This window comes from Branchiostoma belcheri, unplaced genomic scaffold (genome assembly GCF_001625305.1).
Source record: "Branchiostoma belcheri isolate BF01 breed outbred unplaced genomic scaffold, Haploidv18h27 scaffold13, whole genome shotgun sequence".
Lineage (NCBI taxonomy): Eukaryota > Metazoa > Chordata > Leptocardii > Amphioxiformes > Branchiostomatidae > Branchiostoma > Branchiostoma belcheri.
The window spans coordinates 601054-616338 of NW_017802713.1; the positions used below are offsets into that span (position 1 = coordinate 601054).

At 40.1% G+C, this 15285-nt stretch overlaps 1 protein-coding gene across 8 annotated transcripts in view; it reads left to right on the forward strand.

Annotated features, from left to right (window-relative positions):
- The window catches only part of LOC109463906 (dedicator of cytokinesis protein 9-like), a 68524-nt gene that overhangs the window by 27517 nt on the left and 25722 nt on the right, over positions 1-15285 (forward strand). For 5 of the 8 annotated variants that reach the window (XM_019760790.1, XM_019760794.1, XM_019760793.1 and 2 more), the window contains exons 30-34: positions 461-544; positions 905-925; positions 1502-1610; positions 3616-3794; positions 14884-15166. In XM_019760790.1, the coding sequence (XP_019616349.1) occupies positions 461-544; positions 905-925; positions 1502-1610; positions 3616-3794; positions 14884-15166 (676 nt within the window). The remainder of the gene's footprint in view (positions 1-460; positions 545-904; positions 926-1501; positions 1611-3615; positions 3795-14883; positions 15167-15285) is intronic. The other 3 variants (XM_019760792.1, XM_019760797.1, XM_019760798.1) reach the window with 1 other exon arrangement.

A 15285-nucleotide genomic window follows, 5' to 3' on the forward strand; every position in this document is an offset into this window, starting at 1 on the left:
TTTGTACAATTTTTTTATTTCATCACTATTGCAGAGTGGAACTCACTGTCACTAAGTACAGTAGGGGCAGTATCATTAGATAGCTTTAAACAATGTTTGAGTACGTTGTATAAGGTTACTTGTAACAAGTCGTTCAGTGTAATGTAGCCAGCTGCCCCCAGGCCGCGTGCCTTACGTCGAAGGGCGATTATACAGATATTTTGTGGGACCATATTTGGTATGAAACAGCAACAGCCAATAGGCAAGCAGCTTTTCTATGCATGTTGAGCTGATTGGCCAATATGCAAGTGGTGATTGGCAAACCTTGCTGATTGGTTGTTGAGATAATTGGATCACAGCTGGCACCATTACATATATTGAAGTTGTTTTGTTTTGTTACCTCAGACCGATGGCCAATATCCATACAAAAGCATGTAGAATTTTCTAGATTCTATGACAATATGATATTTTACCTTTACAGAGGTGCTTCACCTACATGGACCGAGGCTTTGTCTTTAAACTCATCAACTCATATCTGGACCACTTCAATCCCTCAGACCCAAAGGTAGGCATCTTCTATCAGTTGACTCTTAATTTTTTTTTGCCCTTTTGTTTGTTTTGGTTTGTTTGAAATAATCTACTTGTTCCTGCAGTGTGTTGCTCTTACTGCTTGTACTACATGTACAGTAACTTGAGTAAGACTTTTGGAAAAGTCGGAAAGAATGTTACCATAAATCGTTACTAATAACTTCAAGTTGTCTTCTTACATGCAAACGTATTTCTAATAGGACCTGGTGCATCGTGAATGCAGTGTGATTTTACAATATTATTGTTAGAACTTACAATTAAATCCTAAAGAATAGTCCAAGTCAAGTAGTAAAATGAATGTACTCTGCTGTTCTATGTTTCATGACTGTTCGATCAGAAGTGGCAGTTAGCACCTGTGGTAAGTGATGTCAACCAAAAAACAACGCTGCACTGTGATTGGCTTAGCTTCATCACGTGATCACCAGTACTAGTGGCCTGCCAATCATTTCAAAGCACCATGTTCTGACCATAGGCTTGTCTAACCCATATAGAGTTTGCATGGTTTCCTGCACCCATCACAGATAACTGAATGCATGGTCACATGCAGAAATAGGGATCTAAATTTAGAACACTTTGCCTAGTAGTCATTCAAACCATATTTCGCAGTGCTTGTTTTTAAAGCATATTGGCTTGAAAATATATAAAAAAGAATGTTCTACATGTAATTCTGCAACACTTTACATGGGATATAAGGTGAAAATTACATGTTTAGTTTCTGAACATAAACAATTTGATTTATATAATAATCTTAATTGCTTTGCTTTACTTTAGGTGACTTAATATTTTGATGCCAAGCACATGTCGTACATCACTTGACAACTCTAAGCTGGACTTAAGGAGGTGCTTTATTATACCTAATTTCTCAGTTATCGTCTGAATAGCTAAATGGATTGATTATAAGATGATATTAAAGGTTGATTGGACTTTGTTTCAGGCGCTTTTTGAGCTGAAGTTTGAGTTTCTGAAGATCGTGTGCAGTCACGAACACTACATTCCCCTTAACCTGCCTCTACAGAGGAAGGGCTACATGCACAGGTTCCAAGGTGGGTTCCACATGGACATGTTCATATGGTCTACATGTACGCAACACGTTGGCAGAACGTGCTGTACCTGCGTGAAACCTGTAATGTATTATGCATAGCACTTCAGCAGAATGTCTCCTATAAGGTCGTATTCGCGCATATAAGGACAACATCCTGTCCGTAGTTTCCAAATGTTGTGTCGGATAAGATATCCTCGGCAACTGGCAAAATTCTGATGCATCGTTGACCAAAGATCCAACGGAAACTGTGAAAATTCAGGGTTTCTCGCAGGCACAGTACATTGATGTGTTTAGTACATGTATGTACACATGTACACTGGGAAATGGGAGGTTTGCTTCATGTGATAACAATGATCCATACTAGATTTTAGAAACAAAGAACATGACATACAATGTAGATTGCGTTTATTATTGAAAATGAATGTGAAAGAAAATAATGAAACATGATGATACTACATGACATTGTCCAGACGCCATAGGGCACACCCACATTGTGGTCGGCTTCTTTGTGGAGGGCGGAGGTGTCAGCCTGATTGACATTGAGGATGGTAAGACCACCAAGGCTAGGGGACTGGGCTTCTGAGCTGTGGTTTAAGGGTACAGGCAACAAAAGTCTTGGTCATGAATATTGAAACTTCCCATTTTGGTATGTGCAGTAGAAGTCTTACTGTGCAGGACACATCTATGCACAACTGTCCCAACAATAACCTCTGTTTGTGATCATATGACAGAGATTGTATGACGCACTTGACAGGATCCCAATTAAAGATTTGCGTGGGGTTGGGTGGTCAGTGTCCAGGACAAAAGACTGGATTTTGTTGCCTGTCTATTTCATATTCTGCTTGGAGCAAAGGATGCGCCAACATTGATCGGTCCTGCTGTGGTGTTAGAGAGATGAAAAGGATAAGGTTAAGAGTCAAACCATCTGTTACGACCTACAGTAGATGTAGAACTGTTTGACTTAATACATAGTTCCTCAGGGTGTTAGCATTATTTCTCATAATCTTCCCACTTAAACAAATCCCTCTCGCCTTAAATGGTGCTTGTGAAATAAGGCTCACCATACCTTACCTCCCCCAAGCATTCCCTTTTAGTTAGTTATTTGTTCGACCTTATGATAAAAATTCTTCAAACTTCAGACTTTTTAAAATTTCTGTGACAACACTTAAAACAGATTTTGCATATTTTCCCCATCCAATAGCTGAAGGAGGGGTCATGGCCACGTTGAATCCAGGTATCAAAGTATCCATTGTAATGTAATAGATACTTCAATCTTCACCTTCCTTGAATCACTGGATTTGACTATCCTCTGGATAGCCTTCTTTGTTATAATGTCATGTTCTTTCAAGTCATAGGAAATTGGGGAGTAAGGTGTTGTGCTACATGTAAGTTATGCTATGGGTGTATCTCATAGGTAAGGTGTGGAGTATGCATGATTGGAGTTTTGGTGCATGGGTTTTGTAGGGTGCTACGTAGTTATAGCACAACTTAAAGAAATAACTTTCCTGAAGAAAGAGATTTTCTGATACATGTTTTTAGTTCCTTTGCTGTATTCTACATTTACTCCAATGTGAACTGTCGAGTGTTTTAACTAGTCAAAAAATTATTTTGATTTGTAGGAAAAATTAAAAGTATTAAATTATACATTTGTTACAGAATCTGATGTTCTATGTATTGTTATTTGGTTATATAGTAAAGCTGTTGGGAAAATTACCATATAATGGTTGAAAAGAAGAAAGAGCCTATACAATGTGACAGTATTACATTAAAAGATAAAGTCCTTTTGTAACTGAGTCCTTTTCATTATTGTATGTAAGTTGTATGAAGTAAGAAATGTCTACTTTATGTCTGACTTTTTATGTCATTTATTGGACATTGGTTGCTTCCTTGTTACTTAAGAGAGTTTTTGCTTTCATCGTCACTATGGAGGATGCCACCCAGACTAGTTTTTCTACAGCACATCTTAAGACTGACCTGAGGCTAACTCTCCCAATGTCCCTCTCCAGACCAGCAGCAGGAGTTCTCGCTGACAGATGACTACTGTAAGCACCACTTCCTGGTAGGTTTACTCCTGCGAGAGGTCAGCGCCGCCCTGCACCAGCCGAAGGATGTACGACAGTTTGCTGTCTCAACTCTACGCGACCTGCTCGCAAAACACTCTTTCGACGACAGATATCAGTCCAAGGTATTTTTTTATTGATTATTAATTGACTTAAACTCCGCTCTATGTGACAATTACTCGCAAAACACTCTTTTGATGACAGATATCAGTCGAAGGTATCTTTTTTATTGATATTCATGACTTAAAGTGGAAGAGATGAATTAGATACAATCTTTGGAAGTTGCCACCCGGATAAAAAGGTAATGTCATGTACCATGAATAATACGTGTTTAATAGCATGATATACCTGTATCTGTACATGCATACAACAACATACATTTTTAGGACATACTGGCACCAATAAATTTGTACATGTACATGACATTAATACAACTGTACCATTATCAATACAATCACACTAGGTACACTGAGACATATGAGTTTTACATCATCAAAACAAACTTATAATGTAAACATATGTGATATACAGTAGACAGCACAAATACATTATACATTGTACAGCAAAAACTAGATTGCAATGATCATTGTAAACCTTTTTGTCTTATAATATGGAAGCAAGGACCAGAGGATACATTCACCAAGTATGTAAAGAGAAAAGAACATTTACAGTTTAAGCACCTCTAAGTTGCTCTAACCAATTGTTACTCTTCTAAACAGACAATGTATGTGACTGTATATACATGAACATGTATGACAGTACATGTACATGCAGATACTACATTTGTACCTTTAGCCTGTGCTTGCAACTGGTCACTGTTACCTACATATACATCATAGTCTTCTGATGAAAGTCATAATGATTATGTATAAGTTGTGACTGCCAGCTGTGACCAGTCGACCATACTTGACTGGTAGCTTTGGTTTTTGTACAAACTTATGTGTTGCGGACAACATTGCCTGGCTCTTGCATGGGTGAAGGGTTTGTTTTTATCCTTTTGATGTACCGTATGGTATAAAGACCTGCACAGATGAGGAAGAGACCACCTAATGCACCCAGAAAAGCAGTGAGGAAGGTAGGGAGGGAGAATGCACCAGTACCAACTCCCGAAGAATAAGCTGGTGTTGTTGGAAATGTTGGCTTTCCTGGTTGAGCGAAAGGAGAGAGGCTGCTATCTGCAGGCAAGCCATGCGTAGAGTCAATAGCTGTTGAGGAAGAAGTTGGTTTTTCTGGTTGACCAAAAGAAGAGGTAGTACTGCCTGGTGTAGAGTCAACATTACATGCAGTGTCATCTGGTGTCGGGGAAGATGTTGGTATTGTCAAAGTTGCTGTTTCTGATTGATCAGAAGAAGATGATGTATGACTGACTGTAGTAAGAGTATCACTTGCTGTGTCTGGGATTTGGGAATACCCTGGCTGGCCAATTATGGTGGAGGTACCTAAAGCCGAGTTAGCTGTCACCAGTGTTTCTTTACAGATCAGATCTGTATCATTTAGGTCCTGTAAGTATTGTCCTTGCAGGTTGCTGGGCCCAGCACATTTGATCTGATTTTCAAATGGGAAACGACTTGTCATCTTTGACCTAAAGGGAATCATCCTACAGTCACACTGCCAAGGGTTGTTGGTAATGTTTATCCCCGGCAGGTACATGTTGTTTATCCCCAGGTACATATACTGAGTATAAATGGAGACCAATATGTCATATGCCAAGGATGGTAGTGTCTCCATTCTGTTGTTCTGAATAAAAAGTGCATGCAGCTCTGAACTATTGAGCTCCACAGGAAAAGTGTCGATATGATTAAAGGAAATGTTTGATATTAAAAGCTGGGACAGATTTGCAAATGTGCCTGCTGCAATATTGCTGATGTTATTGTTCTGAAGAGATAGGCTGTCGATTCTTGGATTGTCATTAAAGAGGCCAGCCTCTATATTGCTTATATGGTTGTAGGACAAGTCTAGGCAAGACAGCATGTGAAGTCCCAAAAATATGTCAGTTGGGAGACTGGTCAAGTTGTTCTGGTAAATAAAGAGAAAATTAAGGTTACTGAGTCCAGCAAATATGCTAGATGGGAGAGTGGTCAGTCGGTTGTTACTAAGATACAAAAACTTCAAGTTGTCAAGTCCCCGAAATATGTTATCTGGGAGAGTTGTCAAATGGTTCGCATCAAGATTCAACCGCTTCAGGTTATGAAGTTCCCGAAATATGTCAATTGGGAGACTGGTTAAGTTGTTCTGGTCAATATAGAGATACATTAGTTTACTGAGTCCAGCAAATATGCCAGGAGGGAGAGTGGTCAGTTGGTTGTTGCCAAGATCCAAGGTAACAAGTCCCAGAAATATGTTATCTGTTGTCAAATGGTTCGCATCAAGATTCAACCACTCCAGGTTATGAAGTCCCCGAAATATGTCAGTTGGGAGACTGGTTAAGTTGTTCTGGTCAATATAGAGATACGTTAGTTTACTGAGTCCAGCAAATATGCCAGGCGGGAGAGTGGTCAGTTGGTTGTTACTAAGATGCAACCATTCCAGGGTATGAAGTCCTGAAAATATGTTATCTGGGAGAGTAGTCAACTGGTTATGCTCAAGATACAACTTCATTAGGTTATGCAGTCCCCAAAATATGTCAGCTTGGAGACTGGTCAAGTTGTTCTTGTCAATACGGAGGTACTTAAGGTTACTGCACCCCCTAAATATGCCAGAGGGGAGAGTGGTCAGTTGGTTGTTAACAAGATACAAGCCCTTCAAGTTATCAAGCCCCAAAAATATGTTATTTGGGAGAGTTGTCAAATAGTTGGTATCAAGATGCAACCAATCCAGGTTTTGAAGTCCTGCAAATATGTCATTAAGGAGACTGGTCAACTGGTTATTAGAAAGGTACAGGGCTTCTAAGCTTCTTAAGTTGTGAAATGTTGTGTTATCTATTATGGAGATCTGATTGCGACCAAGATATAACCTTATCAAACTCCTATACCTTGAGAAGTCAGACTGATTTAACGTTGTAAGTGCATTGTCAAACAACCAAAGCTCAGTAATGTCTGTAGGCAGGTCCTGAGGAACACTGGTGAGGTTCCTGTGGCTGCAGTCACAGACTGATGAACAGCTGCTGCTGCAGGCTGCAGTTGGTCCAGTTGTCTTCAGGATGATCAGCAGAAGAACCATCACCTTGTTCAACATGTTGCCTTTGCATTTGAGATTGAAATAAGAAAATGAATAATCTATAGATAACTCTGTAGAATCTATGCAGCATGGCATCATTTTTGTTTGTTTGTTTATTTGTTTAAACAATTTGTTATTCATGAGAAGCTCAAATCAGACTGCAGGCCGCTTTTTATTGAGGTCATGAGGGAAGAGGTAAGGGTCAGGCCCAAAAGTACTGATAAATCTATACACATGGAGTTGGTTTGTATAATATTCACAGTGATGCACTTATAATCCATCACTCATACATAACTGAATGAAGTTGATAGTTAAAACAACTAGAAAGATACTTATTGTTCATTGCAAGTTCCAGACAATTTACAAAGAATTTGTACAATGTCATGTAGATGTTATCATTCAGGGCAAACAAAATGAGTTGCTACAACTTCCCAAAAGAGCAAACAGACTTACTTGGAATCACTGTGCACTTTCCAGAGTCAATCCACAGCCTGTTGCTGGTAGTTTTTTTGGCGACGCCTCAGGGGCGGAGGCATTTTTTACAGTACTACGATCGCTTTGAAAGAATTTCAAAAATTGCACGAATGCAGTCCCTAGGGAATTGGTTTTGAGGTAACCTCCGGCCATGTGGACTTTGGACCTAGTAGGAAAGGCCTATGTTACCATGCATGCAAAAGGCACCTTTTCCGGCCAACTGTGGCTTTTTTCACACAGAATATTAATGATTGTCTTTATTTATATTTCAAATATGTTCTCTTCTATCAAGAGAGAAAAATAGAATAAAATAAAACAGAAAAATTTTGTTGCTCATAAGAAAGAAAAAGGAGCAGCATATTCAAGCTTAAAAGAATAATGTTTCAAGTAAGTTTTTAGTTTCAACCATATGATGCTGGTCGTTTTTTTCATAACTTAACTGTGTGATAATTATGATGTTTTGTGTAATGGATTTTATTCACTTGTGTGTTTTCTATCATGTATGTTTGTGTCAGTCTTGCTTTTTTTATTCATATTTTTTTTCTTTGCTTTCACGATGCTACTGCATTCAATGCTTGTTTTTCAATTTTCTTGCGTGCAAAACATGAATGCACACCCCAATCCTTCCTTGACTGGGCTTCGTGCTAGCCAGTGAATCCCTGCTGTAGTCTGCATCTCAGGGTGAGGCATGGCGAAATTTACCTGTGGACACAAAGAGAGAAAAACAAATAAGGTCCTTATTTCAATAAGTTATGTGATTCAATGATGTTTACCTTCACCTAACTTTCAAATGCCCTAGGCATGAAATTCCAGGCAGTTACCATTGCTGAATTACAACATGTTCTCATTAATTATGCAAATTAAATCTTAATTTACATAATATCTGCCTGCGTTTCTCTCGTTCGCAATTACATATGCCACACGCTTTAATAGTCCTGTCATGTAATGTAACTGATACATGCTACATTGTTTTCCCAGCAATGACATCATAGAAAGCATGGTACCGTATTTCAAAACTCACACAGCTTATCGTGAAAGAAGTACTATAGAGATGCGAACATTGCCTAACTATCGTGATTATGTACAATATTGCGTATAATAAGGATGGTTAGGCACTCACCTGGTATTTTGTTTCACTTCTTGATTGTATTCTTGATTAACTGTTGTGTTTGTCGTCATGTAAAGCTGAAAGAAACAGTGTAGAACAGGTTAGCGAGGTTTGTTGCATTCTAGGGTTGCGTTATTCTGTATAGTTCGACAGCATTCAGCGTGACCGCGGAAGAGAACATGCGTACATGCGTACAGAGCAGCAAAGTTTAGGTGCATCAATCATCAAAGGCTAGAGTTGGGATATATCCACACCGGATTGTCAATAAACAAAAAATACATCCACGTCGGGTGTGTCAATAAGAAAATATTCTTTATATCCACACCGGGTGTGTCAATAAGAAAAAATATATCCACACCAGGTGAATCGATAAGGACTGTATACTGTAACCGTCGAAAAATTTTAAGTCTACTCAAAAGTTTTGGTAACTGCTCTGTATTCATACTATTTCTTTACGACAGAAAGCGACCGAATTATAGTGGATAGTACAGACGTCGATGTTGACAAGACTGAAAATACCAACCAACGGAACTATCAAGAACACTCAAATATTACAACGGTATACGTGTATGAAATGCCTGTATGAAAAGAATTCTATCTCAAGTATACAGAACGCAAACGTATGAAGCAGAAATTGACGACAGAGTTAAGGAACTGATTGTAAATACAACAGAACGATTATTTGCCGGAGTGCCCGAGCCTCCCCGGTATATCTACGGTCATGGACGCCCGCCTGCGCTTCTTCTTGTATGATTTTAAGAAACCAGTTCTACATCCTCAACAAATATAAAGGCGAATGTTTTCATCTTAAAGCTTTACTCTGTGACCCAATTTCCCCCAAACCACTAGAACTTTTCACGTTGACTTGTCGGGAACTGTGGGGAAAATCACCGTTGACATTTTGTCAGAAGCTGGAGGCAACACTTACTTTAAGCCAGAGAATCGCAACAGGCTAAGTTCAGTGGGCACGTCATTTTGGAGGGTATAGGGTATCATAGTGTAGAAACGAAATTATTGAGTTATTTACGCAAGCTTTACAACAACGATTGACAGCGAAGGAAAACATTTGGACGAAACGGTATCAGAACCGTCAGGACGCCGGTGTGAACAACAATTCTTTAAATTTCGAAATAAGAGACGCTACCCAAGCAGAACGTGGGGCCGCTCAGAGACAATGTCACCTAGCCTGAACGACTGCATAGAAAAACGGACTGATCGAAATGGAACAGCTTACATGTTACATGCACAAAAAAATCATAACATGACACAAAAAAATAATAAACCAAAATAATACACCGTTTGATGGTACACGTAAGAAGGCAACATGAACCAAGACCGTGGACACAAATACACACTATACATATGGTTCCAATATTAAAAGAACAGTCTCAACCTACTCAAGTTTGGGCTTACCTCCGTGCCTGAACGACGTAAATCCGGGGGCTTTCCACGTGTGCGCGCTGCTCCGGGTTGGCCGGGCCGCGGGCCGCCCGCTTTCCACGTCCGCGCGCTGCTGGCCGGGCTGCCGCATTCCACGCCCGTGCGCTGCTCCAGATTGGCCGGGCTACCCGCGCTCCACGTCCCGCGGTGTCCCACTGCCCCGCGGCCTGGTCGTGAGGTCACGCCGCCGTTGGACGTGTGGTTTCTTTCCGTGCGTAATGAGTCTGCGAGTAGGTCGCGGTGATATTTATACGAGGACACATCCTTATTAACATGTTTTGCCAGCTCTGTCCATTTATGGAATATCTGGGAGGGATTAAATATTGCTAATTGTAAGACAATTACGCCTGATTGGCCAAGACAATGAATACGATCTTAATAATCATTTAACTACATTTCTGCTGACCACAACAACTTGTGCGAGGCAACCTCCGGCCATCTGGCCAGGGTCACTGTATGGGATGGGAGCGAAAAGGGTCAAGCTTGTTGTTGTAGTGCGCTAGCGGCGGTGTAAACAAACAGAAACCTTCCCCGAAACCTGAAAACGTAAACCCCTTATATTACCAACATGAGCGCATGTCCGCAGCGCAAGCCTGTTCAAATTCCAAAACGCTGCAGAAAAGAAATGACGGGTTCCTTTTATTTAGTATAACGATGATACCCATGGAAGATCATGGAAATAATGTGTGTCTTTATTCTTCTTTTATTGTGTTTCCTTTTACTTTCTGTCCTAAAACCACTACAAAGAAAAATATGTGCCCACAAAAACGGACAAAAGTGCATCCAACGTTACATTGTGACGCGGCGATTTGAGGCATATAAAGACTAGCCTCCACCGTACTTTCTACGGGAATGCAGATTGTAGAATTCGGGAAAAAAGAGACGAGATTAAAATTGGCCAAGGGGGTCCGGCCGCGAGGAGGTAGCTAGTTATATGGCCCCCTTAATCTTCCCTCCGAAGGCCAGTCAAGCCTACAAGGTCCTATAAGGCGGTCAAACTCCCCTGGCAAATATTCTACTATAAATAGCCAGCGTTGTGAGTCTGGTAGAGGCTATGTAAAGACATAGTCACTGAAAAAGTCAATTGTGAACGACAGGCCAGATCAAGTGTATAGAAAATATTAGTATCTGGACATACATTTCTGCATTCGGAATCGGAAACAACGAATGTCACCAAGGAGCGTCCTTATCTACGCACCACAACACGTGCAATTCGACAGAACAACAACAGATAACACTTGTGGAACCGCCTGATCTACGCGGTTCGACTTTACCTCTATAAGCTGGCGAGTGTATGTGTGATCACTCTATTTATTATTTATCAACCTTGGATGCATTTTGGTGTCCCTGCAAATAACGTGTGTGGCGGACACACATCTGTAAACCAGATCTCGCGGGCCGGTCCTCCCACGAATTGGTGCACGTGCGTGAGCTGTTTGTGAACCAGCCCGCGGACAGTATGCAGGACACAATACCCCCTACAAGCACGCCAGCCTTACATGTATGATATGTCTGCCGTATTGGGGGTTCATAACGGCTTTCATAAACAATTTTCTGACAATCCCGTACCTGCGAAAAGGTTTGGGTTCGACAGACTATTCCTACCCTTACAGAATATACACACAGCGACAGACCATGTTATGTTTTATACATAATGATAATATGTACATATGGCTTTTGCGTATCGATCCAGAGCGCACGTAAACTTATGTGGTTTAATGAATGAATGAATGAAGACCTTTATTGCACATTTCTGCCACACTTGGCTAAGTACAGGTCACAACAAAACAATAAGAATGAACACAGTTAACAGATACAAAATTAACTATCGTTATATAAATTCAACTTCTCCTCGCTTTTATTGGCTGTTTATTGCAGCAATAAACGTACAGATCTGTTTTTCGATAGGGTGGCTTGTCTAGTCGCATAAGGAATATGAATTTTTCTACACTACTTAAGTGCGTGAAAATAGGGGAATAGGTGTTGTACAAACGTATACAGTTCATTTCTTTCTTTGCTATACAGTTCACATTCTGTTACAAAATGGCGTTCGTAATATCGTCCTACTTTCTATTATATAAGGTCAACGACCGCTTGACCGGGCATGTGAAATTTGCAGCGGTGGAGAAAAGGAATCGCTTCGGTAGACTAGATAATGAACACCGGTATCCAGTTATCTTTGTTCCTACTGACTTTATACAAAGAGATTTTAGCACAACTAGTATGCCCTTTTATGTCTTACAGCTTTTGATAGATTTTACCTGGATTCATTTGCTGTACGTGAGTCCATTCCAAGTCAACGCGTGTTTTTTTAATTATACTTCTAATATTTTCTCAATGTTTTCATATTTGAAAGTATCATAAATATTCTGAAATATAAAAATGTACGTACTTGAGTAGCATGTTTTCGAAAATGTCATAATTAGCAAAAATTTCGAAAGTGGCAATCAACTGAGATCTTAATTTTAATTTCTTAATTTCTTTTTTTACCAGCCAAACTTCGTATTTACTTGATGTGCAGTTTCACCCGCGGAATCTGTGTTTACGCCCTCCGGCGCGCCGGCGGCGTCCTTTGTAGTCCGTGTAGTCAAAAAGCCAGACGCCTGCATACAAATGAGCCCGATCATGACGTCACACGCGCCGATACAGGCCGAATATCGCGATCGCCCGAGTTACCGGCAATATGCCAGAGGTTTCCGCGGACTTCCTTATTTGAAAGCACACATGACTTGCACGGACGGCGTTTTTGACGAGAGGGAAGGCGGAGTACATTTTGACATGTTTCGGCGCTGTGTAATAGATCTAGCACTGTGCGAGAAAGATCCTTGAATTTACAGGCATTTTTGTGAATGGGTACCTCTTTTTTTATCTCAAGAAATATGGATGGACTGTACAACCAGGGTACAACAGAAAGGATTTTATGTTTCACTAGAGTTTGAAATTTATTAAAAGCAGCGTTTGGCACTGTTTTTCAGTATCAATGGCTGGCCGCTATCGTGTCGAGTGCTCGCCGACGGCAGGATCGCCGCAGGGTTCATCAACGATTCCTATTTTGGGGCTCACAGAACACTTCGTGTTGATGTGCAAATTACTTCGTCACGGGTCATTTACAAAAAATTTTAAAAATCGCAGAACCGAGTTGCCTTTCTTTGAAAATCATTGGAAATATCGTACGCGGACTCAAAATATTTCGAATGTTTTGTAATTTACGGAAATTCCTAAAACATAAGATATCCATTACAAGTATTAATAAAAGATTGGAATTAGATTTAAACAATAGCAACAGACACCAAACTAAGAATGGGGACCCGATATTGGTTGATTGCCGACATGTAGATAACCACATATATGTACATGTAGCTTATGAAGTGAAGTATTGCAATTCGTACATATAATGAAAATAAATTGATAATACCCTAATTTACATAGTATACAATTCGTCGCCTAGGTGTATTTTTTTACACCTTTCTTGTTGTCTTTGTCTTGTGTCTGGCAGACTTTGTAGATTTCTGGGTAAAGTTGAAAAAAGCATGGTACCCTTTCTTACATTGTAGTTTGTATGCACGAAGTATTATTGATAGAAACTATAACTCCTGACTACATAGGCAATGAGTAAATCCAATTTTTAGTGTGAGGATTGACAGTTCACAAATCCATTTTCAAAGAAACAACTACATAATATGAAATTAGACAATGTTCTGAGGTGTTGCATCCAACTTAACAGCATAATATGGTGCAGGCACCTATCTGTATCTGTATAGCCAGTATAACCGCCTTTTGGCATAACACACAAGCTTCGCAGGCACGCGGCACGGTGGCAGCTGGCTACATTACACTGATCGACTCTGGCTACATTACACCTCTTGAAATGTCCCATCCGAATTTCTTAACCGTTACGATACTAAGGATTATGGAAGGAAGTAACTAGCTACTTACTGAGATAGTCTCCTCAATGGTAGGTCTGAGAGTAGAATCTTCAAACGTCAAAACTTGCTTGATTTGAGGCCAGTCAGAGTTAGCAAGTTGTTGCTGTGTCTGTCTCACATGTACTGTACCACCTTGCAACTGCGTGGCATGTGCGAATGGAGTTTTACGCATACATGTATGTCCATACTTATATGTACAAAGAGTGTTTGCATACTCTTAGGGCTGTATCACGAACAAATTAATTGTATAAGTTTATTAAATGGGTTGAGTATAAAAAAATATTTACATTGGCACTTTGAATGAGAAAACATTCTTTTAATCAGAACTGCCTTCAATATTCCTATACCCCGACATAGTATTTATTGGAGTACCAGGTAGTCCAGATGTTTTGATGATCTTGAACTGACCAGAATGAAAGTCGTAGCTCTTCGAAAAATAATAGAATTATGTTTTAGTTACCACAATGATGATGATATTCCCGCCAAGGACAGGAAATATTTCCTGATTGCTGTTTGCCAGAAAAAAAAACAGTCAAGGCCAAAGTTTGATTACTTTCAAGTGACAAGGAAATTGCATGTAACTTCTGTTTGCAAAGTCATTTCTTTTTTAGATTAGCTGTGATTTGTACATGATGACAGGCTCAAAATGAATCCGTTGCCAAACCACAAAGGATTGCAAATGCAAATAGATATGCAGCATGGTAGATCAGAAGAGATTTTTCAATCTATCTGAGATTTACATGCTTTACAGTATATACATGTAGAAGTATTCTGATGAGAATAAAACATTACACACATAGGTCACAATTCTACATGGCCCACATTATTACCTGTCTACTTTTGAGTGGATAAGACTTAGTGTAACACCAAAATTGATAAGACATACTGTAACAGCTATAATAATACTGTATTCATGACTTTCCTGCAAATTTGTACCACCTTCAAGGTACTGTTAATCTTGTTCATGATATGAATGAAACTTCTATTAGTTCTAATACAATGTAGATAATGTTGTTTCAGAACATCCAGAGTTTGAGAAAAGTTGGCTATTGTACATGTACAAAATGTAACTTAAAATTCATTTAATGATTTTACCTCCTTGCCTTGCAGGCTCACCAGGCCAGAATAGCCAGCCTGTACCTGCCCTTCCTGAGCATCATCCTGGAGAACGTGCAGCGCCTGAACGTGCTGGACCCCTCCCCGCACACCCCCACCCCCTCCTCCACCGCATCTTCCACCTTCACGCGCTCCACACACATCTCTAACGACAATCTGGCCAATGAGAGCCACCACACGCCGCTGCCCACGCGGTCCACATCCGTGGACATGAACGGGATGAAGGGATCGCTGACGCGAGACACTGTTAGTTCTAGTGTCTGGGCTCAAATAGCAGGTATGTTTCTGTATTGTATTGTATTGTACTGGATGGGCTGGCTACACTCTCTTCGCAGCCAAGGGCTGAATTGTGAGAAGCTTACAATTATTGGGGCTTGATTGCAAGGGTCTGGAGCA